The sequence below is a fragment of the Palaemon carinicauda genome, chromosome 14, assembly GCF_036898095.1.
Source record: "Palaemon carinicauda isolate YSFRI2023 chromosome 14, ASM3689809v2, whole genome shotgun sequence".
Taxonomy (NCBI): domain Eukaryota; kingdom Metazoa; phylum Arthropoda; class Malacostraca; order Decapoda; family Palaemonidae; genus Palaemon; species Palaemon carinicauda.
In genome coordinates this window covers 6,034,194-6,061,813 of record NC_090738.1, presented here as the reverse complement: position 1 = coordinate 6,061,813, position 27,620 = coordinate 6,034,194, and the positions used below count along the sequence as shown (strand labels likewise).

At 45.5% G+C, this 27,620-nt stretch overlaps 1 protein-coding gene across 1 annotated transcript in view; it reads left to right on the top strand.

Annotated features, from left to right (window-relative positions):
* LOC137653407 (TBC1 domain family member 2B-like) overlaps nt 1-27,620 on the top strand; it is a 687,014-nt gene that overhangs the window by 173,106 nt on the left and 486,288 nt on the right. Inside the window, exons 7-8 of the mRNA XM_068386766.1 lie at nt 5,949-6,150; nt 21,078-21,337. Coding sequence (XP_068242867.1) covers nt 5,949-6,150; nt 21,078-21,337 — 462 coding nt within the window. The remainder of the gene's footprint in view (nt 1-5,948; nt 6,151-21,077; nt 21,338-27,620) is intronic.

Genomic DNA, 27,620 nt, shown 5'->3' with positions numbered 1-27,620 from the left:
AGAGAGAGAGAGAGAGAGATGAACGCCCGTGCGTAAGCAAGTTGGGATAGTTGCCGACCAATAGGAAAGCAGGATCTTATGGCGTCAGCTAGCGTCTGAGTAGGGAGATAACCAATGGGTGAGCGGGAGGCTGTAAGTGAGTCTACCCGAGTTCAAAGTCTGGCGGCGCGCGCTTTTTAAAATTACTCTCGGCGAAGAGTTGGGATCTCGTAAGGTTTTCGTATCCTGAAATTTTATTCGTATACTGGGGCATAAAAATCTTCGAATCACTTTTCGCATCCTGAATTTTTCGTAAGCAGAAACTTTCGTATCCAGAGGTATCACTGTATGTGTATATACATATATATATATATATATATATATATATATATATATATATATATATGTATATATATATATATATATATATATATATATATATATATATATATATATATATATATATATATATATATATATATATATATGTATATGTATATGTTTATGTATATGTATATGTATATATATATATATGTATATGTATATGTATATGTATATATATATATATATATATATATATATATATATATATATATATATATATATATATATATTAAAATAACCCATATATATATATATATATATATATATATATATATATTAAAATAACCCATATATATATATATATATATATATATATATATATATATATATATATATATATATATATTAAAATAAGCCATATATATTTCTGGGCTCCGACCCGTGCCGCCCAGTGAAATGCTCCTTTAACATCATTTCTAAGGTAAAAACTGCTATAAATTTACCAGAGAAAAATTTGTATAGGAATGCTAGGTTGAACCCAGCTCGCTCACATTAATAAGGTGTTGGTATAATACTGGGGCGCTGAATAAATCACAACCAGAGGCCTCGCACCATTTAGATATCTCCTCTCAAAATCCCCGAACAGCGAGGTGCCGTTCAACATCCTACTACTACTAGCGATCCCACGCCAGTGACGTCACTCCTTTATATAGCACGCAACTTTCTAGCCGTATTTTGCCTTGTGTGTGAATTTCGCTGATTTTTTTCTGGATTTACCTCAAGATGTCGGACTCCACTGTCACTCCATCTAAGTTAAGTACCAGATCTATGAAGTTTGAGATTTTGGAGGGGGCCTTGCCCTTTTTTGCTTATATTATACAGCTTTTTTCACGACCCCGCGTGGGTCTTTCATGGCGCCCGGCTCCCTCCTATCTCTCTCTCGTTTCGTTCTTGACGATTTTCAATGAGTCCTCCATACTGATTGTTTCTCGTTGTGAACTTTATGGGTATCCACGGTTCACACACCGTATTAATTCTATATTGTCCTGTTATTATGATAACAGTTATTACATATACGTGTGCGTATTATCGGAAGGTTGGCATGCCTGGTTGCCTTCGGGCGTTCTATTCCACTATATTATTACTTAGATTATTTACGTTCGCACGCCACGAACTTGCTTATCATTTTAACGTCATTCGTTTGCTTGCATTAGCTCGAGGGGCTTTCATGAGTCAGATATTACATATTAAATTTCATTTTGTTAGCACTTCACTGACTCTGTGTTATGTTGGTAGCCCTGCCGCAGTCAGGCTTGGGTTTTCTCCGGTCTCATGTTCGCTCCCTCGTTTGTTTTACGATTGATGTATAGTTAATTTTATTATTATTATCATCCAGCATGCCTTCCTATCTTATTTTACCATGTGTTACGCTTTCCTTTAAGATACTCATGTATCTTTTATCTTACAGACTGTACGTTGTGCGATGACGGCATGTGCCGCTGTCCTCCACCAACCCTGCGGCCATGATGTGTGTCGTTCGCACGCTCACTGTTCTATTCAAGGGGATGACCTAGCTGTTTGGCATCCGGACAATTGTGTAGTCTGCTACAAAATGACCTCCACTCTAACATCTGACTCGGTGAGTGCATTTACATTAATACAGACTTGTGGGGAGTTATAAATTATTTTGATGGTTTCTTTTAATCATATTATTTTAAGGCCAAAGTCCTCTGGACTTCCCGCATGCCTTTTACTTCGTGCCTACGAAGTCCTTGGACTTTTCCACTTTTTCTTTGGCCCTTTTATTCCTCGCTAATAGTCTGTCCTCTTTCAGAGCACCCAACTTGAAAAGGACACAGCCCAAGCTACCCTCAAGATCTGGATTGGCGGGTTCGCCCGCAACGTGAAGGCCAAACAGCCTTATATCCTCTCTGAGGAATGGTGTTCCCGCCTCTACCCCAATGCTAAAACATCAGCTGCGGTCCCCAAAGAGTTGGCGGACCCTATCATCGAGAGCATTGAATCTCTTCTTCTGGCCCCGGACCAAGGAGAGACGGGCGGCACCCTAACTGAGGACGTCGCTACCCTCAACCTCGATGTGGAACCCATGGCTCTGGATGATCCCGACGCAGGTAGGGACGTAGGTGAGTCAGGTGGTTCCCGGGCTAAGATTCCTCTCCCTAGCCCGGCTTTCTCTTTTACTTTCGAACACTCTTCTTTTCAAGGTTTTCCAGGGACAACCGGGACTGATCTCATATATATATATATATATATATATATATATATATATATATATATATATATATATATATATATATATATATATATATATATATATATATATATATATATATATATATATATATATATACAGTACCAATTTTTTCACTGAGATTTCGAAATCTCATACGCCTGGCAGAGATGGAAGACATTGGTAGAGGGTATATGTATATATATATATATACCAATTTTTTTCACTGAGATTTCGAAATCTCATACGCCTGGCAGAGATGGAAGGCATTGGTAGAGGGTAGCCAAAGTTTCCAAAGATGTATAGAAGTTATCCCTTTTACCCCCAAAGGACGTACTGGTATGTTTCACAAAACTCATCCCTTTACCCCCATGGACGTACCGGTATGTCCTTGCAAAAAAAATGCTACAAAATTTTTTTTTCATATTTTTGATAATTTTTTGAGAAAATTCAGGCCTTTTCCAAGAGAATGAGACCAACCTGACCTCTTTATGACAAAAATTAAGGCTGTTAGAGCAATTTAAAAAAAAATATACTGCAAAATGTGCTGTGGAAAAAATAACCCCTTGGGGGTTAAGGGTTGGAAATTTCCAAGGAGCCTGGGGGTAAAAGGGTTATGATACATGTGCGTTTGTTTACTTGCAGTTTGTATGTACATTGTGTTTTCACAATATCCTCGTTAACTTTTTAGCAAGACCAATGTTACCTAAGGTCAAAGGAAGAACACAAAGTATGTGGAGAGTAACAAAAAAGAACCAAGAAGAGAGGGAAACATGAAAAAAGAGTACAAAGCTGGAACATTCACACTAAAACTCTGACAACAATGAGAGGCCGCTGGCAACTCATGTCACCCTCACACCAAGTGTATTAGTAAATTTAGGATTTAAATACCTTGTTTAGGGAGCCTTCATGTATGAATAAACAATTAAAGTAAAAAGTAAGGTTGATTTTTTCCAAGAAGAAAGCAAAATTTTATAGCAAATCTTTGGGAGCTCATAACTCAAAAACACACTTATTCACACTTTGATCCATTTTTCTCATTTATTGTTCAATTTTAGAGAGAAAGATACCATTGAAAAGAGGAATAGAAATCCCACAATTTTTGTGTGACAGAATTTTTATTTTCCTTTTTCTCTTTTTCATGATTATTTTGCATCTAGAAAAAGAAAATTAATACAAAATTCACTAACAAAAAGGAAAAGGAAAATTGTAAATATGTCTCTCAGAATTATTCGATTTATAAAGAAGGTTGCAGACGCGGAAGAGAAGCTTGGCCGATTAGTGACAGAATTTGGAAGGGTGTGTGAGAGAAGGAAGTTGAGAGTCAATGTGGGCAAGAGTAAGGTTATGAGATGTACAAGAAGTGAGGGTGGTGCGAGGTTGAGTGTCATGTTGAATGGAGAGTTACTTGAGGAGGTGGATCAGTTTAAGTACTTGGGGGTCTGTTGTTGCAGCAAATGGTGGAGTGGAAGCAGATGTACGTCAGAGAATAAATTAAGGATGCAAAGTGTTGAGGTCAGTTAAGGGAGTAGTAAAAAATAGAGGGTTGGGCATGAATGTAAAGAGAGTTCTATATGAGAAAGAGATTGTACCAGCTGTGATGTATGGATTGGAGTTGTGAGGAATGAAAGTGATGGAGAGACAGAAATTGAATGTGTTTGAGATGAAATGTCTAAGGAGTATGGCTGGTGTATCTCGAGTAGATAGGGTTAGGAACGAAGTAGTGAGGGTGAGAACGGGTGTAAGAAATGAGTTAGCAGCTAGAGTGGATATGAATGTGTTGAGGTGGTTTGTCCATGTTGAGAGAACGGAAAATGGCTATCTGCTAAAGGTGATGAATGCAAGAAATGATGGGAGAAGTACAAGAGGAAGGCCAAGGTTTGGGTGGATGGATGGAGTGAAGGAAGCTCTGGGTGATAGGAGGATAGATGTGAGAGAGGCAAGAGAGCGTGCTAGAAATAGGAATGAATGGCGAGCGATTGTGACGCAGTTTCGGTAGGCTCTGCTGTTTCCTCCGGTGCTTTGGAAGATCGGTGAGGTAGGAGCAGTAGGGGATTCAGCGTTATGAAGCTTCATCTGTGGTGGTTAACGGGGGAGGGTGGGCTGTGGCACCCCTAGCAATACCAGCCGAACTCGGTTGAGTCCCCTGTCAGGCTGAGAGGAACGTAGAGAGGAGAGGTCCCCTTTTCTGTTTCATTTGTTTGATGTCAGCTACCCCTCAAACTTGGGGGAAGTGCCTTGGTATATGTATGTATGTATAAAGAAGTTTTGATGGTATGATTTTCAATACAATTGCCTGGCCCTCCCTGATCCTAGCTGGAATGTTGAGGGGGCTTGGGCGTTGATCGTATGTATATATGGTCAATCTCTATGCCCTAGAGACACAATAAATACATGAGTTTAGGACATTGCCCTGCTTGCTAGGGCAATGTCAGTGTTTCTTTCTCTGGCCCTGCCGTTCATGAGTGGCCTTCAAAACTTTACAGGGGAGAAAAATGTACCTAAATATTTTTTTTTTTTAAATCATGCGTTTTGCTAATGAATAAAATTTTTTTTGATGAAATGACTTGAAATTTTTATATGATGAAGGTATTATATATGTAAAACATATATAGAAATGGTTTATTTTGAATAATTAGAAAAAAGAAATGCAGGAATTAGTGGACGGTCCCTTAAAGTTGCTTGCATCATTATTTTCCTGTGTACCTCTGTATAGGTACCGGTAACCCGCAAATTTTGGTGTTTTGTGGAGCCAGCACCTACTGCCATTTTTGGGGAAATAATGTAAACAATCCTAGTTGTCTGGGAAAACATGTTTTTGGTGATGGAAGTATTTTAATAAAGATAAAATTAAGCCATATTTTTATTTTACTTGAACATTCAACTAAAGTATATGATTATACTGAGCATGATATATGCTGTTAAGTCAATCCTTCCTAACTACTATGTAAGTAGAAAGATTAATTATAAATGTGGAAAATTATAGGTTTCTGACAATTAGGCTAGCCTACCAACAAGTTCACACAACAAAGCCCGAGTACTATAAATAGATTAAGAAAAAATGACTGGTAAACATTCTTATTGTACATAAACTTAAAGCTATATACCGTAATTAAAATGAGTATATTATTTAATTTTAAGTTGATCCTTCCAAAAAGTAACTTCTCAATTAACAATAAGCAATTAGAATACCCTAACAACAGCACAACAAGAGGTTGAGAAAACAAATATTTTCATAATTCCAAAAGTATCTCTCGTGTAGACGTTTTCCATCCAAAACTAGTCTTAAAATTTTACCATTTACATGGAAATATACAGTACTGTATATGTGAAGTAACATATGCTCTAATCTACACTCTTATATCCTTTTGTATATTTGTTTTCATTATTGCAGAATCCACTTGGATCGCAGTGACTTGACAGACAAGCATGTTCTAGGGATATTGCGAGATAAGGATCACCGCATTGTTCATTTGGAACACGAGAATCAAAAGTTAGCGAATGATATTGCACGACTCAATGAACAGATTTCTAGTTCTGACTCACATCAAGAACACCTCTCAGAAAAGCTCTCTATGCTCTACTCCCTTATCGAAGTAAGTACCGAGCTGTATGTATATTACCTCTCAGGTATGTGTAGTGTAGGCACTTCCCATCCACTATATATTTAGGAATATTCAAGTTTAAGTGGTTATTATAAGGCCATTCCTTATGATAGAATATTTGTTGTATTTAGATCTTCTCCAAGTAAGCTGTATTCTATGTATATGTTTTATAGAGAATTATCAAGCAAACTATATTAATTTAAATTGATTTATAAATTTTATTATGAATGACAAAAATTTAACCGTACATTTGTTCTTATGCATATACAAACCTTCTGACCTTTAAAATAGGGGATGTAATCGGCGGAGCTGGTATGACTGTTCAAATCTTTGATGAGATAGTTAACGATAGGTGGTGAATGCAGGCGATTGCTCCTATTAACCAGCCGGTTAAATATGGATGAACGGTTACGTCCTATCTAAGACTTTAATCTTTTGCTTGTACATTTTGGTTTTAAATTGGGATTGGTTCCAACACGGAGTACTTACCTCGAACTACTTTCTTAAGAGTATCTGGGATCTCCTCCCATCCGACCAGAATTTTGTGTAGTTTACCCTATTCCCGTTCTCTATGCGGGGTAATCCCTGGCGGAGTGATATGCGCCCAGAGATGACCCAGGGTCAGAGAGCATACTTTCTCAGGTCTCGCTCCTCAGTAAGTTTCTGGTCGCGTCGGCGTTAACACCGACGCTCTCTCTAACCCAGTGTGACCCTTTGTGTCCCCGATCCCTTTGTGTCCCACGCGGTTCCCACATGGTCCTTTGTGTGCTTCCCTTCCTTTCCCTCTGTGTTCCTGTGTCTCGCGGTATATTGCTAGTGCGTTATGGAGCAGCCCCGTCGTTGCCCTGGGCCTATGGCCGGCAAATCGTGTGGCGCTTTTCTCTCAAAACCCGAAGTTGACCCACACTCCTTGTGTTCGTCGTGTAGGGGCAGTGTATGTTCTCCTACAGCCACGTGTCTGGAGTGCGAGTCCTGGAATGAAGTGCAGTGGGTACGTTACAGCACGAAAAAGAAGAAAGCTTCTAGACGGTCTCCGAGGAAGCCCAACGTCTCTTCGCCTCTCGCTTCGCCCGGCATCCCGTCGGATAGAGCTTCTCTACCTTCTCCCCCTACCCAGAGTAGGGGTCGAGGTAAGTCTGTTGCGGGGAAGTGGGGGGCCTGAGGGGCGGGTGTGTTTTTGGGGGATGGGGCCCTGGACAAAGCAGGCCCGGTATCTTTGGACGATCCTATGTGGGGAAAGACGGCAGCAGTTTCTTTTCCCGCCTCTTGGGCGGGCTTTTCAGGTGCGTCAGCAGCCGAGGGTGACGCCGAGGACGACTCGCCGCCATCAGACGCCCTCGTGTGGGCGCCTCCCAAGACGCCCTTCAGATCACCCCACAAAATGGAAGAGGAGTTTGAGGCCTGGTTCCCCAACGAGGAGCTCCCCCGCTCCCCTCCAACACCGTCAGCGTTGTTCCCAGCGGTTTTTATGGAGCCTGCGTCGTCGGCCGGGCCCCATGCAGAACCGACAACGACACGTCTACTTTCGGACCCTTCAACGAGACCCTACAGATCTTTGGCTTCCTCGTTTGAGGCCTACAGTACTCGTACTCGTCAGATGAAGGAGCCCCGAGAGACCATAGAAGGCGACGAGATAGGTCTCGCAGAAGACGATCACGTTCGCGCCCGACTTCAAGACCCCGCCACGTGGATAGACGTTCAAGGTCCCCCAGGAGGAAGTTCAGGAGAAGTCTTTCTCCGGAGGAAGAATGGGTTCGGGTTTCCATTCCACGTAGCCAACTCCTGGGGGCAGCAACCGTCGCAGGCACCTCGGGATGGCTCCCTAGACCCCGATCACCAGTAGGATTCATCGACGGGAGCAGATTTGACCAACGGAGGAGCTTGTCGTATCAGACGTCGAGGGATAGGTATAGGTCCACGAAGGTTCCGACTCCACCCGCCCAGCGGGGAGAGTCGCCCCTTCGGTCTGGCAGCCGCGTCCCTCCTTCAAGATCTCCAAGGAGACGTCCAGAACGAGAGAGGTTCTTTTCCTCGACGGGCAAGCCCGCGGAGCCCTGGTCCTCCAGAAGAAGGGAAAAATCAAAGACGGAGACCTCCGTCCCAGCGGCGATGCCCGTCCTACGGCCTGTAGCGAGGGAATTGGACCACTCCAAGAGGATGCCATCCCCTGGTACGGCTCCCCCCATCGGAGGTCCGTCGTCACGAGAGCTAGGACCCCCCGCGGACAAGAGAGAGGATGGGGGAGAAGGCTCTCCAGCGTAGGTTTCCGCTTACCGTAGAGTCATAGGCCTCATCCGACGACACCATAGGCTGGATGAACCGGAGCCCTCGTCTGACGAGTTCTGGCTCTCGAGCCTCAACAGGATGGTGGATGCCCCCGTTCAACAGAAGTCCTCACTAGCGCTCCCGGTGGCTAGAGACGTGAAGCTGGGATTGGCACATGTGAGCAAGGTAGTGGCCAACCATGCGGAGGCCCCCAAGAACCAGAGCGCCTCTAGGCTTCTCCAGGGCCTGAAGACTCAGTCGCGGTTCTACCTCCCGGAAAGCCACCGCGCGGGACCCTGCGCAGTAGAACCAGCAGTCGCCATCTTGGGACAAGGCGCAGCAGAAGAGAGGGTGACCACAGCCCCGGTTTGTTTCTCGCCAGCGGAGACTGCCATGATGGAGGAGCTGTCCAGGGACCTGGTGCATGTGTCATCCTGGCTGGATTGGTGGGCCGCCACTCTGGTAGCATTCCAATCCTCGTACGACCTAGCAGTTCCAGAAAATCAGGCCCTGCTGAAAGAGCTGATTAGCTTGGGAGGTAAGGCTCTGAAGTTCCTGTCCTATCAGTCAATTACGCAAATCGCCAACTGGATACTGAGGAAAAGGGACACTGTACTCAGCAAACTGGTAATGCGGCTCCCAGACAGAGAGGCCAGGTCCCTGAGGAGTCTTCCACTGTGGGACGAGACTGTCTTCCCCCTCAAGGAAGGAGAAGAAGTGATGGAGAGGGTGAGAAAGTTAAAGGATGTGGGGAACCGAGACCTCCTCCAGCAAGAAGATCCAACCTTAGGAGACCTCCTTCGGACGTCCCTCTTCCTCCTCACGCCTCACCTAACCAGCCCAGGAGAGACGCTCCTACTACGTCCTGGCAGCAGCCTTCTCAGCCCTCCCGTAGGGTTCTGCAGCCACGCAGTCAACATTTAAGCCCTCCTACTTGGCCTCCAGAAGAGGGCGTTCTGGCTGTGCCTCCCGAAGGAGATAGGGAGGGAGGCCCCCTACTCCTGCCGAAGCCTCAGGTGGGGGGATGCCTCAAAAATTCTTGGCAAGCATGGCAGGACCACGGGTCGGATCCATGGACCGTGACGGTCCTGAAGAAGGGATACAGGTTGCCCTTCCTGGCAGAACCCCCACCTCTGATACCAGATCTACAGGCAGAATGGTTGGCACTGAAAGACCCCTGAGAAGGACAGCCCTGCAAGAAGAAGTCTTTGCTATGCTAGCGAAAGGGGCATTGGAGCCAGTCAAGAACCCAGGCCCAGGGTTTTACAGCAGACTCTTCTTGGTGGAGAAAGCGACAGGGGGCTGGAGACCAGTCATAGACCTCTCAGCCCTCAACAAGTTCGTGTGCAAAACCGACTTCAAGATGGACACTCCGAAGTCGGTCCTAGCGGCCTTGAGGGAAGGAGACTTCATGATGTCGATAGACCTCAAGGATGCATACTTCCAGATCCCTGTCCACCCCTCCTGTAGGAAGTATCTAAGGGGGAAATGGGGTACCCAGACGTTGCAGTTCAAGACCCTCTGCTTCGGTCTATCCACAGCCCCTCAGGTCTTCACGAGGATCTTCGCGACAGTCTCAGCCTGGGCACACGAACAGGGCATCCGCCTGATTCGGTACCTGGACGACTGGTTATTGCTTTCAGACTCAAGGGAAGTACTGAGGGGGCAAGGCCCGAAGCTCCTGCAGTTCTGCAACGTTCTGGGTATCACCATCAACCTGGAGAAATCCCAATTGATACCGTCCACCAGGATGACCTACCTAGGGATGGTCCTGGACTCCCGGTTGGCGAAAGCATTCCCTTCCGCGGAGAGACTAGACAACCTGAACCAGATCCTACGGCCCTTTCTGTCGGGTCAGCCCAGGAGGGCCAAGGACTGGCAGAGACTGATAGGTCACCTCGTGTCATTGGAGAAGCTAGTCTCTCAGGGGAGACTCAAGCTCAGGGGAGTTCAGTGGAACCTGAAAGAAGCCTGGAACCAGAGAGACTCTCCTCACAAAGTAGTTCCGGTGACCACAGAAACGAAGGAGGTCCTCGAGTGGTGGATCGACACTTCGAACATCCTCAAGGGGATGCCCTTCGCGGCCGACCCTCCGGAAATGCTCCTCTTCACGGACGCATCCAAGGAGGGTTGGGGTGCTCATCTCCTTGACAGTACAGCGAGAGGAAGGTGGGGACCCAATCAATGTACTGGAAATGATGGCAGTACAGAGGGCGTGTCTGGAGTTCGTCCAGAAGCTCCGGGGAAACACCGTGGCGTTGATGTGCGACAACGCCACCGTTGTAGCATACATAAAGAAGCAAGGAGGTCTAAAATCAAAGGAGTTGTGCGGCCTCACATTGGAATTTCTGGAATGGGCCGAACGGGAGCAGATCAAGATCTCGGCCAGGTTCATTCCAGGGAAAAGGAACGTCCTAGCCGACGGCCTCAGCAGATTGAGTCAGGTGGTGGGGTCCGAGTGGTCCCTCCACCCAGAAGTGGCCAAGACTCTGATCCAGAAGTGGGGTTCGCCGGTAATAGACCTCTTTGCCACAAGACTAAACGCACAGCTCCCCGTGTTTTGTTCTCCTGTGCCAGACCCGGGAGCAGCGTTCGAAGACGCCTTCCAGCATCCCTGGGACAACCTCGACGTGTACGCCTTCCCTCCCTTCGGAATGCTCAGACAGGTTCTCAACAGGGTGAGGAGAGCGAGCAACCTGTGGATGACTTTGGTAGCGCCCTGGTGGCCGGAGAGAGAGTGGTTCTCAGACCTAAATGAACTGGCGCGCCTTCCACCTTGGCCCCCTCCGGACAGGTCAGACCTGCTCCGGCAACCACACTTTCAAAGGTTCCATGAGAACCCTCGGTCCCTCTGCCTTCACGCGTGGAGGTTATCGAGCGTCTCCTGAGGAAGGAAGGCTATTTGGCGAAGACGGCAACGAGGATGGCGGGTTACCTGAGACGATCTTCGGCCGCTGTGTACCAGGCAAAATGGGCTACCTTCACGAGGTGGTGCGCCGCTAAGAATATCAAGCCGTTGAGAGCCTCGGTCCCGGAGATAGCCGACTTCTTAAGTCTATCTCAGGGACGATGCAAGCCTGTCCATCCCAGCCATTAAAGGAGTTAGAGCAGCCCTAGGTCAAGTCTTTCTCCTGAAAGGCATTGACTTAGGTTCCTACAGACACATCTCGATGCTCATCAAGAGCTTTGAGCAATCATGCCCTCCGCAAGCTGTTAGAGTGCCCCAGTGGGACGTGGCTAGGGTCCTGAAGATGCTGTTAGAGCCTCCCTTCGAACCCCTAAAGGACATCCTAGACAAAGAGCTCACCCTCAAGACAGTTTTCCTGTTGGCACTAGTGTCAGCAAAACGAGTAGGGGAACTTCATGGACTTTCATACGAGGTGTCACACTCGAAGGGCTGGCGTGAAGCTACCTTCAAGTTCGTTCCATCCTTCGTGGCCAAGACCCAGACCCCAGCAGTCTGGGACCCCAAGTTTGAAGGATTCTCGGTGCCGGCAATCCCACGTTCAGGCAACCCCAAGGACTTGCGGCTGTGCCCTGTCAGAGCAGTACGGAAGTACTTGGAGAGGACGGCCAGGCTGAGGCCCGAAGTCAAGAATCTGTTCGTTTCTTCAGGTTTGGTGAAGAAACCGGTATCCAAGAACACGATCTCCTTCTGGTTACGGCAAGTGATCAGGAGAGCCTACAGTAGTGTAGGAATCCCTATTCCAGGTAAACCCAGGCCCCACGACATCAGAGGACTGAGTACCTCTCTGGCCTTTGAGAAGAACATGGCAGTCGGCCAAATCCTGAGGGCTGGTACTTGGACCAACCAGTCGACCTTCACAGCTCACTACTTGAAGGAATGCTCGAGGAGGTCCTTGGACGGGTTCTCCCTCGGTCCCGTCATTTCAGTGCTTCAGAAGATTTAAAGGTATAGCCCCAGGGAATCCACGGGCAGTAAGTCCAAGAGACACAGGTTCCTTTTCCTTACCCCCCCCCCCCTCTGTTACCTTTTACCTTCCCTAAAAGGGACTCGGAGGGCCTTTAACTACCATAAAATTCACCGTAACTGAAGAAATACGCCTCCAAGGCGTCTTTTACAGAGGTAAGCCACTTAGACACTAAGTTTTTTTGGGTAGTTTTCCCTATTTCGAGTGTTCTCCTTCGATGGGTCAGCGGAACTTAGCCCCCTATCTAGGTTTCCCCTTTTTTGCTTCCATCTTCCCGGTCTCTGAGCCCTGCAGTACACTCCTACCTCCTAAGGTATAAGTCTCCTAAGAAAGTAGTTTGAGGTAAGTACTCCGTGTTGGAACAAATCACAAATTTTAAGTAATTTGTATTTTTCCTAACAGTACTTACCTCGAACTACTTTCGGGTTATGGCCCACCCATCCTTCCCCGAGTGACTTACAGGACTTAACAGAGTGAGGACAACCTCTTTCCACCAAAACTCACTGAGGAGCGAGACCTGAGAAAGCATGCTCTCTGACCCCGGGTCATCTCTGGGCGCGTATCACTCCGCCAGAGATTACCCCGCATAGAGAACGGGAATAGGGTAAACTACACAAAATTGTGGTCGGATGTGAGGAGATCCCAGATACTCCTAAGAAAGTAGTTCGAGGTACAGTATGTACTGTTAGGAAAAATACAAAGTACTTAAAATTTGTGATATTTTGCATAACCTGTTTATCATGTGTGATAAACAACTGTATACTCATTTAATTTTCCTTTCTTTACAGGAGGAACCCCAAATGAAGTGTGAGGTGATCTTCTGTGACCACATGAGTAGGAACTTTTGTGGTCACAAAGTGTGCAGGTCTCATCGTAGGGACCCCCAGAACTGCAACATCTGCTTGGCCATGGTGGCCGAAGGTTTCGACGACCCCAAGTCAACGGAGTCGAGGGATGCAGCACGAGAAAAGCTGCGCAAATGGGTACGAGGGTTCCAAAAGAACTCTCCGGGACTGTACCTACCTAACGACAGGATGCGTAGCTTGCTGTTCCCTAAGGCGGGTAGTGAAGCTGTTGTGCCCCAAACACGACCCGGACCTCCCTGCGTCCAGATTGCCAGTGAGGCGTTGTAAGGCATGGACATCCACCAGGAGGAAAGGATGTCTGAAGTGTCCACAGAGACTGAGAAGGATCTCCTTAAGTATGATCCCGAGGAGGAGTCTACTTTGCCTCCTGAAGAAGAAGAAGAAGTCGAGTCGGAGTCCCTTCCGTCTATGCCGGCACTGGAGCCGACACCCTCTACATCTTCTGCTTCTACCCCTCCATTGGACAACATGAGCCAGGCAGTTTTGGCTCATATTACGGCGCTGATGGAGAATGTTCACAAGCAAGGCGAAGCAAAGGAAGTGAGGCTCGAAAAAGAGCTCTGTGAAGCACGAATCACCGCCTCCCGAGGGTCATTCAAGCGACCCAGAGTCCAAGACCTCCGACCTTGCCCCGAGACTAATCCCTGGAGGTACGCGGAGTTTATGCCGATTACCAACGGCAAGTTCTACATCTCTGAGAAGATGGGAGCCGTCCCCTTAGATGACATCCAGTTCTGGCCGAGCTTTAATGCTTGCCCTGACTGCTTCATTCGACTGAAGCAGGAGCCAGCGTCAAAAGAGGAGACGGAACCGAAGGAGGTCATGGTTTTCGACCACGATAAGGCACAGGCTCTCTTGTCAAGCAGCCTAAAGAAGGCGGGCTACACGAACTAGAAAGTGTCCGCCTTGGGCAAGAAACACCCTTCCTTTCTTGCTCCTGCTTCAATAGCCTTTCCCTTTACGTCGAAGGCTTTTAAAGCTGTTGCCAAGGCAGTGGAGGTAGGCAAACCATGCCCTGCACTAGAGGATTGTAAGCCTCTGTCATTATCCCTGCCCATGGAAGAGAAGGAATGGAAGGAAGTCCACCTATCCTTCTCAGTAGGGAAGTTGGATGCAGATATTGCGGGACGGCAGTTCAGCGAAAATCTCCCGAAACTGTCAGACTTTCTCTTGCGTAGGGAGCAAGAGACAAAGGAGAGACTTGCGGCATCCCTATCCCTACAGAACTGCATAGAGATATGTGCAGGCCTGAAAAGCACCCCAAACATGCTAGTGGTCCTGGCCAAAAGGCATATGGCCACCCTAGTAAAGGACCTGTACGGTTTTATGAAGGCTATTAGAGCCTGTAGAGAGTTCGTGTTTGCTACAGCAACAGTAAAACACGAATCCAGGAAGCTGATATCTTCCAACATTTGGGGTAAAGACCTCTTCCCAAATGAAGTGGTCAAGGAGGTAGTTGAGAAAGCCGCCACGGTGAATAGGAACCTTCTCCAGAAGTGGGGCATTTCGTCTAAAAGGAATTCTTCCCCGGATGCTGGTGCCCAACATAAAAGGAAGATGAAGAAGCTTAGACTACCTTCTCGGCCTGCCCAGCAACATCCTACAGTCACCATGGCTGCGGTGCCCCAAGTGGTTGCTCAACAACAGACCACATTCCAAGTGGTGCCTCAGCAGGTGGTTGCCCAGTCACCAGCATTCAACCCTGGGTTTGAGAGGCAAACCACTACCTTTCGTTTGAAAGGTAGAGGCTCCTGACGTTGCTCCTCAAGACACCCCTCACGAGGTAGGGGAGGACGCGGTCAAGGAGGTAAACCCTCCAGACAATCGAAGCAATGAGATGCTTCAGGTAGGAGGGAGGCTCCAACACTTTCAGGATCGTTGGACCTTCGATCCTTGGGCCCACAGCCTAATCAAGAATGGACTAGGATGGAAATGGAACAAGTTTCCACCATCATTTCCTCAATTCTTCCAACACTTCACCCCCTTATTGGAAGAATATATCTTAGAACTCTTGAGCAAACAGGTTGTAAGGAGAGCAAAGTCCATCAAATTCCAGGGAAGGTTGTTTTGTGTTCCCAAGAAGGACTCGGACAAATTTAGAGTTATTCTGGACTTGTCGCCACTCAACAAGTTCATCGAGAACAGCAAGTTCAGGATGTTAACCCTTGAACGCATGAGGACCCTGTTACCAAAAGGGGCGTACACAGAGTCAGTAGACCTGGCAAGTCAGCTGCTCCTTCTCCTCCTACCTAGGATTCAAGTTACATAAGAAAAAGTATGTCTTCAGAGCCATGCCCTTCGTACTAAACATAGCCCCGAAGATCTTCATAAAACTTGCAGACGCAGTCGTTCAACAACTACGCCTAGAAGGTGTTCAGGTAGCAGCGTGCCTGGATGACTGGCTGGTGTGGGCAGCATCCAGGACGGCTTGTCTGCTAGCATCCAAGAAAGTGATCCAGTTCCTGGAACATTTGGGATTCAAGATCAACTTCAAGAAGTCTCGACTCTCTCCAGCTCAGGAGTTTCAATCGCTGGGAATCCATTGGAACTTGAAGTCACACCGCCTCTCCATTCCCCCAGGGAAGAGGAGAGAGATTGTGGGGTCTGTCAAGAGACTACTGAAATCCAACAGGATCTCAAGACGCCAACAGGAAAGAGTATTGGGCTCTCTCCAGTTCGCAGCAGTAACAGACCCAGTGCTAAGAGCACAGCTGAAAGATGCGTCAGGAGTCTGGAGAAGATACGCATCAAATGCTCGAAGAGATCTACAAAGACCGATACCGACCTTACTGCGATCACTTCTCAAGCCGTGGTCGAAGGTCAAGAACCTAACGAGGACCGTGCCCTTGCAACCACCTCCACCTTCAGTGACCATCCATACGGATGCGTCGACAGAAGGATGGGGAGGTCACTCCCACCAAAGGAAAGCCCAAGGGACTTGGTCATCCCTGTTCAAGACCTTTCACATCAATATTCTGGAGGCCATGGCAGCCCTCTTGTCATTGAAAACACTTTCCTCTTGCATATAAGCCCACATCAAGCTGGTCTTGGACAGCGAAGTGATAGTGAGATGTCTGAACCGACAAGGCTCGAGATCGCCCCACATCAACCATGTGATGTTAGCCATCTTTCGTTTATCGAAAAAGAAGAGATGGCACTTATTAGCAGTTCACCTACAAGGGTTCCGCAATGTGATGGCGGACGCTCAATCCAGGCTAAAGCCAATAGAGTCAGAATGGTCCCTAGACGCAGACTCATTCTCCTTCATCTTGGAACAAGTCCCGGAACTGCAGATCGACCTCTTCGCGATGAGCGACAACAAAAAACTACCTCGATGTGTAGCCCCATACGAGGACCCTCTGGCGGAGGCGATGGACGCCATGTCCCTCGACTGGAATGAATGGACCAGGATCTACCTGTTCCCTCCAACCAATCTCTTATTGAAGGTCCTCAACAAGCTGAGATCCTTCAAGGGAATGGCAGCTGTAGTAGCCCCCAAGTGGCCCAAGAACAACTGGTTCCCTCTGGTAATAGAACTGAAGTTGAGGCTGGTCCCTCTATCGAACCCATCTCTTATCTCAACTGGTTCAGAGGTCGACTGTCTTCGCTTCATCACAGAGAACCCAAAACCTTCATCTCATGATTTTCTCACCTTAGTGGTTAAGAAAAGATTTGGGATCTCAAAAGGCAGTTTAGGTCAAAGTCAACCAGAAGACAATACGAATCGTCTTGGAAAAGGTAGGTTAATTTTGTCAAAGCAAAAAAGCCGAAAGAAATCTCAATAGACTTCTGCCTGTCCTCCTTCATCCACCTTTATGAACAAGGACTAGCTGCCAACACGATAACTACGTGTAAGTCAGCCTTGACTAGACCTCTTCTATACGCCTTCCAAGTGAACCTGACGAAGAAAATCTTTAACAAGATCCCGAAAGCATGCGCTAGACTTAGACCTGCAGCACCTCTGAAGCCCATTTCATGGTCCTTGGATAAGGTCCTACACTATGCCTCAACCTTGAACAATGAAAATTGTTCTCTTAAGGATCTTACCCAGAAGGTTATTTTCCTGTTTGCTATAGCCTCAGGGGCTAGAGTTAGTGAAATAGTAGCCCTATCAAGAGACGAGGGCCATATTCAGTTCACAGAAGCGGGAAAACTGAATCTCTTCTCTGATCCTACCTTTCTCGCCAAGAACAAGCTACCCACTAAGAGATGGGGTCCCTGGAGAATCTGCCCTCTGAAGGAAGATGTCTCTCTGTGTCCAGTAGAATGTCTAAAGGTCTATCTTCGAAAAACTTCTGACTTCAGGGGAGGACAGCTCTTCAAAGGAGAAACCTCGGGATCAAACTTATCCCTAAAACAACTGAGGGTGAAGCTCACCTACTTCATTCGCAGAGCGGATCCTGACAGTACACCCGCAGGTCATGATCCAAGAAAAATTGCTTCCTCACTGAAATTTTTTCAGTATACAGTATGGACTTCGAGCGTCTTCGCTCATATACTGGATGGAAGTCATCCAGAGTGTTTTACAAACATTATGCGAAGCAAGTGCACGAACTTGAGCATTACATGGTGGTGGCAGGTAGTGTAGTAAAACCTGTCGTTTAGTGCTGTGATGAACAGTGAATTGATTGGGACTATCAATTTGGGTGAAAAGGTGTTGACACTTCCAGTGCAATATCTTTTATATGGGTGTCACCATGGTGACACTGGGACTGTTCAAATTTTCAGGTGTAGAATTATACAGATGACACTTGTGCCGTGTGTACATTGTACACAGTGTTGATAGTATCCAACATTTACAGAAAATTATATTGATAAATTTTTCAAATTTTCAATTTTATAGTGGCATTAATCTTTTCTTCCTTTTCAGGTAGAAAAACTTTATTTGTACTCGTTGTATGTATAATTCCATTCTACATTTTACACTTGTTATCCAATTTACTCATTTAGCCTAAATAAATGATTAAAGAGTGTTATTTCATCTTATTTTGCTCTGCTAATAGCACAATAAATGTAGCCAGAGTTCTTTACTTAATATCCTAAGTAAACCTTATATTATTGGAGCAATAGAATCAAATACAGTAGTTCTGGTTGATACTTATATTTGATCTTAAAATATATACAAACCTTGAGACCTTTTTTACTGTCTAGCACGACACTTCCCTGCAGGTGGCAGGAAGCCCTAACATTGTTCCATGATTAGTGGTAATGACGTATAACTGTATCGTCATATTTCTCAATGGTCTGGATGACCATATAAAATTGTCCTAAGGCTAAGGCACTTATACAGATCCACAGATACAGTACTTTCAAGTAATTCTCTGGTAAACTTCTATCAGGATGACATGGCGTGAGCCAAAAAAACGGATTTTGAAGCGAAGCGAAAAATCTATTTTTGGGTGAGATGGCCATGTCATCCTGATGGACCCGCCCTCCTTTTCCATAGAAAAAGTTTAGGCAAGATCCCTCCCGAAACTACTATATCTGTAGCACCATGCTCAATGCCACAAGGAATGAGCGCCATCTTGGAGCCATTTAATAGTACGGGAGGAAGGGTAACCTTGATAACGGCTCCCCTTCAGTTTCGCCACTCTTCCCCCTTGAAACGAAAGCGCTATTCGGAGTGAAGATTGCCATGTGTCGTATTAAGATATACGTCCCCTGATATTATGCGATATCCTTAAGAGAAATTTTAAGGATATTCGCGCCAGGAGTTAGAATTCTGGAGACCTATAGTCAATTCTCTGGGAATATCACTGTAGCCAAACATCCCTTAGAAAGCTGCCTAAAGGAACCTTCCATCAGGACAACATGGCCATCTCACCCAAAAATAGATTTTTCGCTTCGCTTCAAAATCTGTTTAATGCTTTTAATGCGTTTGTGTGTTCCTTTAGTGCTACAGCCTAACTGTCTAAATGGTAGTTAAGCTATATCTCATTTGGTTTGGGTGATTACCCCTTTTTGTACAGACCTGATCATGTGTCTCTTGATCAGGTTTACCTTGTCATAAGTTTCCTATGGTTCCTTATATCATGTATTTGTCCTCTTATGTTACCTTATGTATGGGTAGGGATGGGATGCATTTACTTTGTACATAAATTTTTCATATGCAGTTAATGATGGTTGCTTGCTAACCTTGGCACTGATTATTGTGAGTAAAATGCTGTGAATTAATCCATGCCTTTTACTTTTACTTTTATGCCCTACTATTATAATTATAATTACTGTAGCGGCATTATCTTTAGTGTGCCTTCTCATTATTATCCTTCCTTGAATTTAATCTCATGGTGGGTTTTGGTTCCATACGCCTCACCTTCGATGCCTCCTTTAGTTTCGGGCTCCTTAGAGTTCCCAACACTAGGATCAGGTGATTTTCCAATTGTGAAGGGCGGTCCTTTGGTCCTTATTGCCTCCTTGTTGGACCATCATGCTTGTCAATTCTGCCTCCTAACTGTTCTGGGATATATAGTTGAGCGTGATACCTATGCCTTGACGGAGTAATCCTGTAAGTGCATTTCGGTATTGGGACCTCTCACTTTGAGGCTTCCTACCGAGGCATAGGTAATTCTCTGGTACACTTCCATCAGGACGACATGGCTCGAGCCCAAAAAACGAATTTGACGTAGGAAAAATCTATTTTTGGGTGAGATAGCCATGTCGTCCAAATGGCCCACCCGTTATGTTGTCCCTCCACGATGCCTAGTCGGATGCCTCTTCTCACGGTAGTTGCGCTGCTGTGTGGAATGAGTTTACCAGAGACGAGTAGTACTATGAAGGGAGAGGATATGTAACGGTTCTTCACCTATCCTCCTCCTTAGATTCCTAGACTGGGTTAAGTCTGTTTGGGGTGCAGATATCTATGGTTATCTACGGATACGTCCCTGATTATACACGATATCTTAGGATAGTTGTTCTGGGGTTTAAAACCCTGTGATACCTAACGGTAATTCTCTTGTAATATCACTCACAGAAATATTGTACAGATGGAAGCTGCCCGAGGGAACTTCCATCAGGACGACATGGCTCGAGCCCAAAAATAGATTTTTCCTACGTCAAAATCCATTTCATACAAAATTTTTTTTTTGTAAAAACACCCACAACAAAATTGCAAAACATACTCCGTTTTTTAACAGTGAATTGCTCAATATTTTTTTAACAATACATATATTGTTTATTTATTCATATTATTGGAAATTTAATCGGCTTTTTAATTATGTCTTTAATTTTTACTTATCCATATTTGTTACGTTGTAACAATGAAAGATGTCAACAAGAGTAGGTAGGAAAATTTTAAAAGTTAGCTCCATAAATAAGCTATTTTTATTCTTTTACACCTCACTTACTGATACATTTATTTGAAAGAGGTTACAATCCACGTGAAAGGTCAACAATTCTACACAATTTGTGTATTAGGAAAAACATTCAAACATGATTATTGTGTTTTTCATGAATTTAAACAAAATATATTTTCAAAAATTTCACTTTTAATATGTAGTTTTTTTTTATTATCTTTTAGCATTCCAGTTATATTTTTTGTTTACATAAGTACAAAGTTCAATCTTTTGCTAGTGTAATGCAACAAACCAGAAGTCTTAAAAAAAAAAAAAAAACTTGTTCGGTGTTATGTTTTTTGGTGTTTTACTGCCCTTGTGTTTTTATCTAGTAATGTTCCTACTATTATTCTTATAATTTTATTTCTTTTTTATAGTCTGTTATTTAATTGATTGTTTCTAATACTGTACTGAGCTGCTTCTCCCATTGGAACCCTGTGTTTTGTAGCATTCTGCTTTTCCAATAAGGATTGCTGCTTGGTTTGTTATAAAGTAACAATGATGATAATGTTTATTATTTCCAGGCCAAAGATAAAGCCATTGTAAGTTTAACTCATCAAGTAGAAGCCAGTACAAGTGAGAATCGTCCCATGTCACTCCCTCCTGTGTTGAATTTCAAGACAGTTGAAACAATTACTCGTGGAACCCAGACAAATGATGAGGAAGACTCTCTAAAAGATGCCCTGGAAGCTTATAGGTTTCAGAATTCTTACCTAAACAAGGAAATTTTAGAATTAAATTTACTCAGGAAACAAACTTCAGAAAGAGAGCAGAAATTGATAACGTAAGTTCTTTCTAAATGTTCTCGGGAAAAGCATAGCAAGTGAAAATTATACCAAGAATAAGTCATATAATTTTATGATGTATTGCCAAATGAACTTTTTTATTTATTCATAACAGCCCTTTTTATTAAAGGAATAAAAGATTAGTCCTTAATATATACTTGTCATAAATTTGAAATTCAGAGTACTGACTTTTTTGTTTTATATAAAGTTTTCTATGGAGAAATGAATGATTATTACATTTATTTCAAGTGATGTGCTATTCCCTTTTGTAGTACAGATGTTATTTCATATGATGTGCAATAATATGGTTCATTGCAACCCAGTAGTCATAAATTGCCTTATTCATTTTGAGATCTCCAGATCTCCCAACACGGTGTGGCCTTCGCTCGGTGACACATGCCTCTTATTCAATCTATTGTATGTCTTCGAAGGGTTAATGTCAGTCTGTAAACACTCCCCACCCCCAGTTATTGTTCACTCTCATGCTAAGTCCTTTGTTATACTATTTTTACTCTGACTAGTATATTGGTTGATTTTTTTTTATTCCGGTTATTTGATTCTTGGTATTTTGCCTTCTTGATGACTATCATTATTTGGGTAAATACAAAACAAAATTCCAAGGGATAGGCCTATTTTTGTCTGCCACTCAGCTTTTTAAAGTCAGAGGGTATTTACGAAGGCAATTCCTTATTTAGAAACTAAAATAAAAAGTCTATAAACTGCCAGCCTTTAACCTTGCTTGTACCATTCAGAGTACCCATGGATGAAAGAAACTTGTAGATGACTTAAATTACATTTATTCCCTCAACTTACTGGGGATCAAATTACCTGGAAAACTAGAATAAAGTAACCAGCAACTTTTCTGGGTCGACCTGTGTCGCCCGGTGAAAAGGTCCTTCTTGTCACTTTTCTGATATAAATAACTTCCAAATATACCAGAGAAAGTTAAAGCATGGAATGCAGAGGTTACTACCATCGCGCGAACACCCTTAGGGCGTCGTGTATAAAGATAGGGCGTATGAAAACCACTATTCACAGGTCATCTTCCATTTAGATAATTCCTTCACCAATAAGGGATGAGCCGCTACAGCGGCACTAACCAAACCAACCTGAACCACTCCACCGACGCCCGACCCTAGCGCCATCTGCACATCCTTCTTTTGGACTCGTGTCGCGACGCTACCATTCTTTTTTTGTGTGCCTTTTTCGCTGTTTTTTGGATTACTTCGCCATGGCTGAAGCTCTCCTTCCTCCTGCATCAATGTTAAGTACCATAGTTTGTTTTGGCATTATTTTTTGCCCGGGCTTGTACGCCTTATTACGTTTTGCGTGTGTTTTAGTGCGACCGGCTTTATGCCGTACCGTGTCTTCTATGCGTCCCTCCTCACGCTTTGTTTACATGCCCTCGGGTATTTACATTATGCTAGTTTCTTTTATTAATCTATGATAGATTAAGTGGCCTTGAGCCCTTGTTATAGAACCCCCTTTTTTACTATTGGGTACTTAATGAGTCGCTTCCGAGTCCGTATTGTTGCGTTAGCGAAGAATAGCGTTCGGCGTTTTATTACAGTTTAGTACCCTACCCTGGGTAAGCTCTTCTGACTTGCAACGAGGTTCTCTTCGTGCTTTACATTCAGTTTTAGACTTGCTCGTCATTTCTATTCTAGAATTCCGTTCCTCAGAGAGTGTTTTTATTGCCCTTTCGCCTATTCTTCGCTAACTTTATGAGTTTTATGTACTACTACGGACAGATATGTGTTACATGTGTTTTTCGTGTTTAAGGTTCGTTTTATTACTTGATCAAGCTTAGTAACCTTACGAGTGAGAGAGGCTGGAGTTTCCCCGCTTTTCAATTTTATATTACAGTACTGTTACGGAATATTTTCCTCACAAGAAGCTGGCTTCTCCCCCTCTCTCATCTCTTTTGGGATTATTATTTAACATTTGCTTCGTAGATTACTTGCTCTGTCTATAGGCTAGTGTTTAATTAATTTACTTTAGGTCCTGTCGTGTTAGTCTCCCTATTTTAGGTTAGCTCCTTGGCCTGCTCTCGAGCTGCCAATCATGTTCCCCCTCCCCCTTATGGTCCCACCCTACCTCCCCGCTCCGGCCTGGGCACTTGGGTCCGGACCCCGTTTACCCCGGAGCTCCGCCATGGGTTTCCGTTATTGTACTGGAGCTGGGAACACATTACTTACCTATTTTACTCCGGTGCTCCCCTTCGACTGGGAATCCCTCCCCTCGATGGCCTTCAGCACCTTTGACTCCGGGCTACGCCCCCTTCACACGACAAAACCTAATGTTATTCTCCGATCCCCCCCCCCTTTTGTAACTCCGGTATACTACCTACCGGAGATCCTTTAACCGGAGATACTTTTTATTCAAAGCCACATCTCACCGGAACTCCGGCGCACTACGGAGCATTCCATTTTTACAACACTATGCCTAAATTCATTAGTTCAAAAGTAATTACTTAAGAGCTCCGGTACATTTCCCTGGAACTCCGGCGCACTATGGAGCATTCTCTTTTTTACGACTTTATGCCTAAATCCATTGTACTCCAGCAGTAATTACTAGGAGCTTCGGTTCCTTTTTAATCCCCCGAACCCACTAAACACATTCATATAGACTCTACCACCCTCCCCTCCCTTGGCCTTAACTCTTTTAGTGTTATGCATGCCAATCTTCTCTCTTACCTTTTAGGTTAAGTTCGAGTGTTTAGGGAGTTGGTGTACTTATTTATTCTTTTATATTACAGAAAGTCCGCTGTGCCTCCAAGGGTTGCCCGGCAACGTTTTCGGATCCGGTAGGCCATGACGTCTGCCGGTCCCACGCTCACTGCACGATCTCCTTCGCCCGGGAAGTTGGCCAGACCCCTTATATGGTCTGGTTCCCAGAGTCCTGTTCTCTCTGTTATGAGCTCTCCTCCATCCTCCTCAATGATGAGATAAGATTTCTCAATATTATCATTCATATACTTGTTATGTTTAGTTTTTGGGAATTCTTCGTTATTTGACGAGTAATATGTTTTTCTTAACCTGAGTCTGTTACTTCACTTATTCATATCAAGCCCGTTCTAACTCTACCCCATTCTTTCAGGCTGACGAGGAGTCCCTCAAGGCGGCCAAAACCAGCCTCCGGACTTGGGTCTTGGGGTTCGGCAGAAACGCCCCTCAAGGCTGCCCTTACATGTTGGACGGGGACATGGCGGCCTCCCGGCTTTTCCTAGGATCCCCCTCGGCCGCCGTACCCAATGACCTCGCTACACCGCTCCTTGAGGCCATTAGAACGGCTTTACCCGCCCCGGAGGAGCACCAACTCTCCGGCGACGTTTCGGCGCTGGATATCCACCTCGAGCCGATGGATGAGCAGGTAAGTGGTGTAGAGGATCTGGCAGACTCTTTTCTTTCTCCTACCCCTTCTACTTCCTCTTCCTTCCTGGGCTTTGACAAGCCCTCAGCTTCGCCTTGGGATAGGTCCTTATCGGTCCGCCCCAAGGTTAAGCCTCTTAAGAAACCCAAGACCAAACCCAGCACGTCAATTACGCCCCCAGCCTTGTCCCCGGTCCCCGGACCTTCCACATCCGCCGACATCCCAGTAATGTAAAAAACCCCTCCTCCTTCTAAAGGGCAGAGGGGTAAGTCCGCTAAAGCCAAGGCTTCAGCTCCGGTTAGCCAGTCTGACCCCTATCCGGTTGCTCTTATGTCAATGGTTCAAGAGATGGTGGACGCAAGGCTGGAGAAACACTCATCCTTAATGACGGAGCTTAAAGATATGGTTGCTGGGCTTATCCATTCCGGATCTCACCCAGCTCCGACCGTAGGCCCTGACGCCTCTAAGCTACCGCCGTTCGATAAGAACAACCCTTGGCGGTTTGCTCGGCATGCTCTGTACCTGGATGGCACCTTGACTCTCGAGGGATTAGGTACCCGCCCTTTAGAGGACTTGGAGTTCTACCCCCCTGACCTCCAGTTTCCTTTTAATGGGTTCGTTCGCCTGAGGGAACATGCTCTCATCAGGATGGACAAGGTTCCTAAGGAAACAGTGATTTTCCCAAAGGAACAAGCTCAAGCTGTCTGGGCTCGTACCCTTTCTGAATGGGGCTGCACGAATTCTAAATTAACCCCTCATAAAGGTGCTTACACAATTTTTACCTCACCCCTGGATGTTCCTGCTCCTCTCGCTTACAAAGTATCGGAGTTAACCGTTCAAGCCATTAAGGACGGCCTCCCTATGCCAACCCTTAAGGAGACGAACCCCACCTCTCTCCTTATGCCTGCTCCAAGCGACTTTTGGCGGGATGCTCCGACGACCTTCACGGTCGGTTAACTCGATCCGGACTGTGCATCCTCCCTCTTTTCAGAGAGACTTCCTAAGCTCGCGGATCACTTGACTGAAAACGGAGTTCGAGACAAGGAATAGGTTAGCGAGATCCCTTAACTCCCTTGCATCATCAGAATTGATAGCCTCCCTTTATGGCGAAGAACCGATCTTTCGGGTACTGGTGAAGGGTCTCCTGCAGACTTATCAAATAGACCTGCATGATTTCTGGACCGCGAGAACAAACTGCAGGAAACATGTTCTGGCGGAGGCTTCTATTAGGCACGAGCCTAATAGGCTTATTAACTCTTCCTGTTGGGGTAAATCTCTTTTCCCACAAGAAGAAGTGGATAAAGTCCTCCAAGACGCAGCCAGGGCTAACCAGAATCTACAAGTCAGGTGGGGCCTCTCTAGCAAATGTAAGTTTGAACCTGTTATGAGGCAGCAATTCACCAACATCGCCAATCTCCGGTCCCACAGACTTCGACCCCGTCTACCTCAAAGTCCTCAAGGTACCCAACCTGCTCCCATGGCTACATGGATGACCTCCCCAGCATTCAATCAAGCTTTTGAAGCCTCAGGATCCTTTCGAGGATACCCTAGGCATCCCGGTAGCAACAGGGCTAGAGGTCAGTTCTGTCAACGAGGCAGACCTAGAGCCGGAGGTTCACGAGGAGGTAGAGGAGCGAAATTTAATCCCAATCAGTGAGACGGACCAGGTAGGAGGGAGACTACCGGTTTCGAGACCAATGGACCTTCAGTCCTTGGGCCCACAGTATAGTCTCCAAAGGTCTGGGCTGGAAGTGGTCACAAGGTTCTCCACCTCCAACAGTAACATTCTTTCAGAAGCACACTCCCCTTCTGGAAGAGTACACGAAAGATCTCTTAAAGAAGAAGGCCATAAAGAGAATACGGATATTGAAATTTCAAGGACGCTTGTTCACGGTTCCGAAAAAGAATTCGACCACCTTAAGAGTAGTTCTGGACCTGTCCAAACTGAATTCCTACATTCTCTGCGACAGGTTCCGTATGCTGACTGTCTCTCAGGTGCGGACCTTACTTCCCCGTGGGGCCGTCACCACCTCTATCGATCTTACCGACGCCTATTATCACGTCCCAGTGGCAAGGAACTTCTCTCCCTACCTAGGCTTCCACCTAGGCAAGAAGTCCTACGCATTCAAAGTGATGCCATTCGGCCTCAACATTGCCCCCAGGATATTCACGAAGTTGGGGGAGGCGGTATTAGAACAGCTCCGGAGCCAGGGAATTATGTTGATAGCTTACCTGGACGACTGGCTCATTTGGGCACAAACAGTTCAGGAATGCCACAATGCTACAGCCAAAGTGGTTCAGTTCCTACGCAAGTTGGGCTTTCAGGTCAACTTAAAGAAATCACGTCTACAACCCGCAAGTCAATTCGATTGGCTAGGCATTCACTGGGACCTCACAGAGCACAAACTATCTCTTCCTCCCAAAAAGGTCAAAGAGATAGCTTCAAAACAAAACGGTTCATCCAGAACAAACAGGTGTCAAGACGAGCCATAGAAAGAGTTCTCGGCTTACTACAATTCGCCTCAGTAACAGACGTCTTACTAAAAGCCAAACTCAAAGACATCAACCGAGTTTGGAAGAAGAGAGCAACAATTCGGCTAAGGGACAAAATCTCAACGATCCCCTCAATATTAATAAGAGACTCCGCCCATGGTCGAAACCAGAGAATCTATCCAAATCAGTTCCTCTGCAGTTCCCCCCCCCCCCTCAAGTGACGATTCACACAGACGCGTCTCTCAGTGGCTGGGGGGGGGGCTACTCCCTACAACAGGTGTTTCAGGGATCATGGTCCCCCATTATGATCGAACCCTGGTCGGCAAGCTTGTATAGACAGTGAATAAACCACTTGGCCACGAAGAAAGTGGTTTAGTCACTGTCTATACAAGCTTGCCGACCAGGGTTCGATTCCCG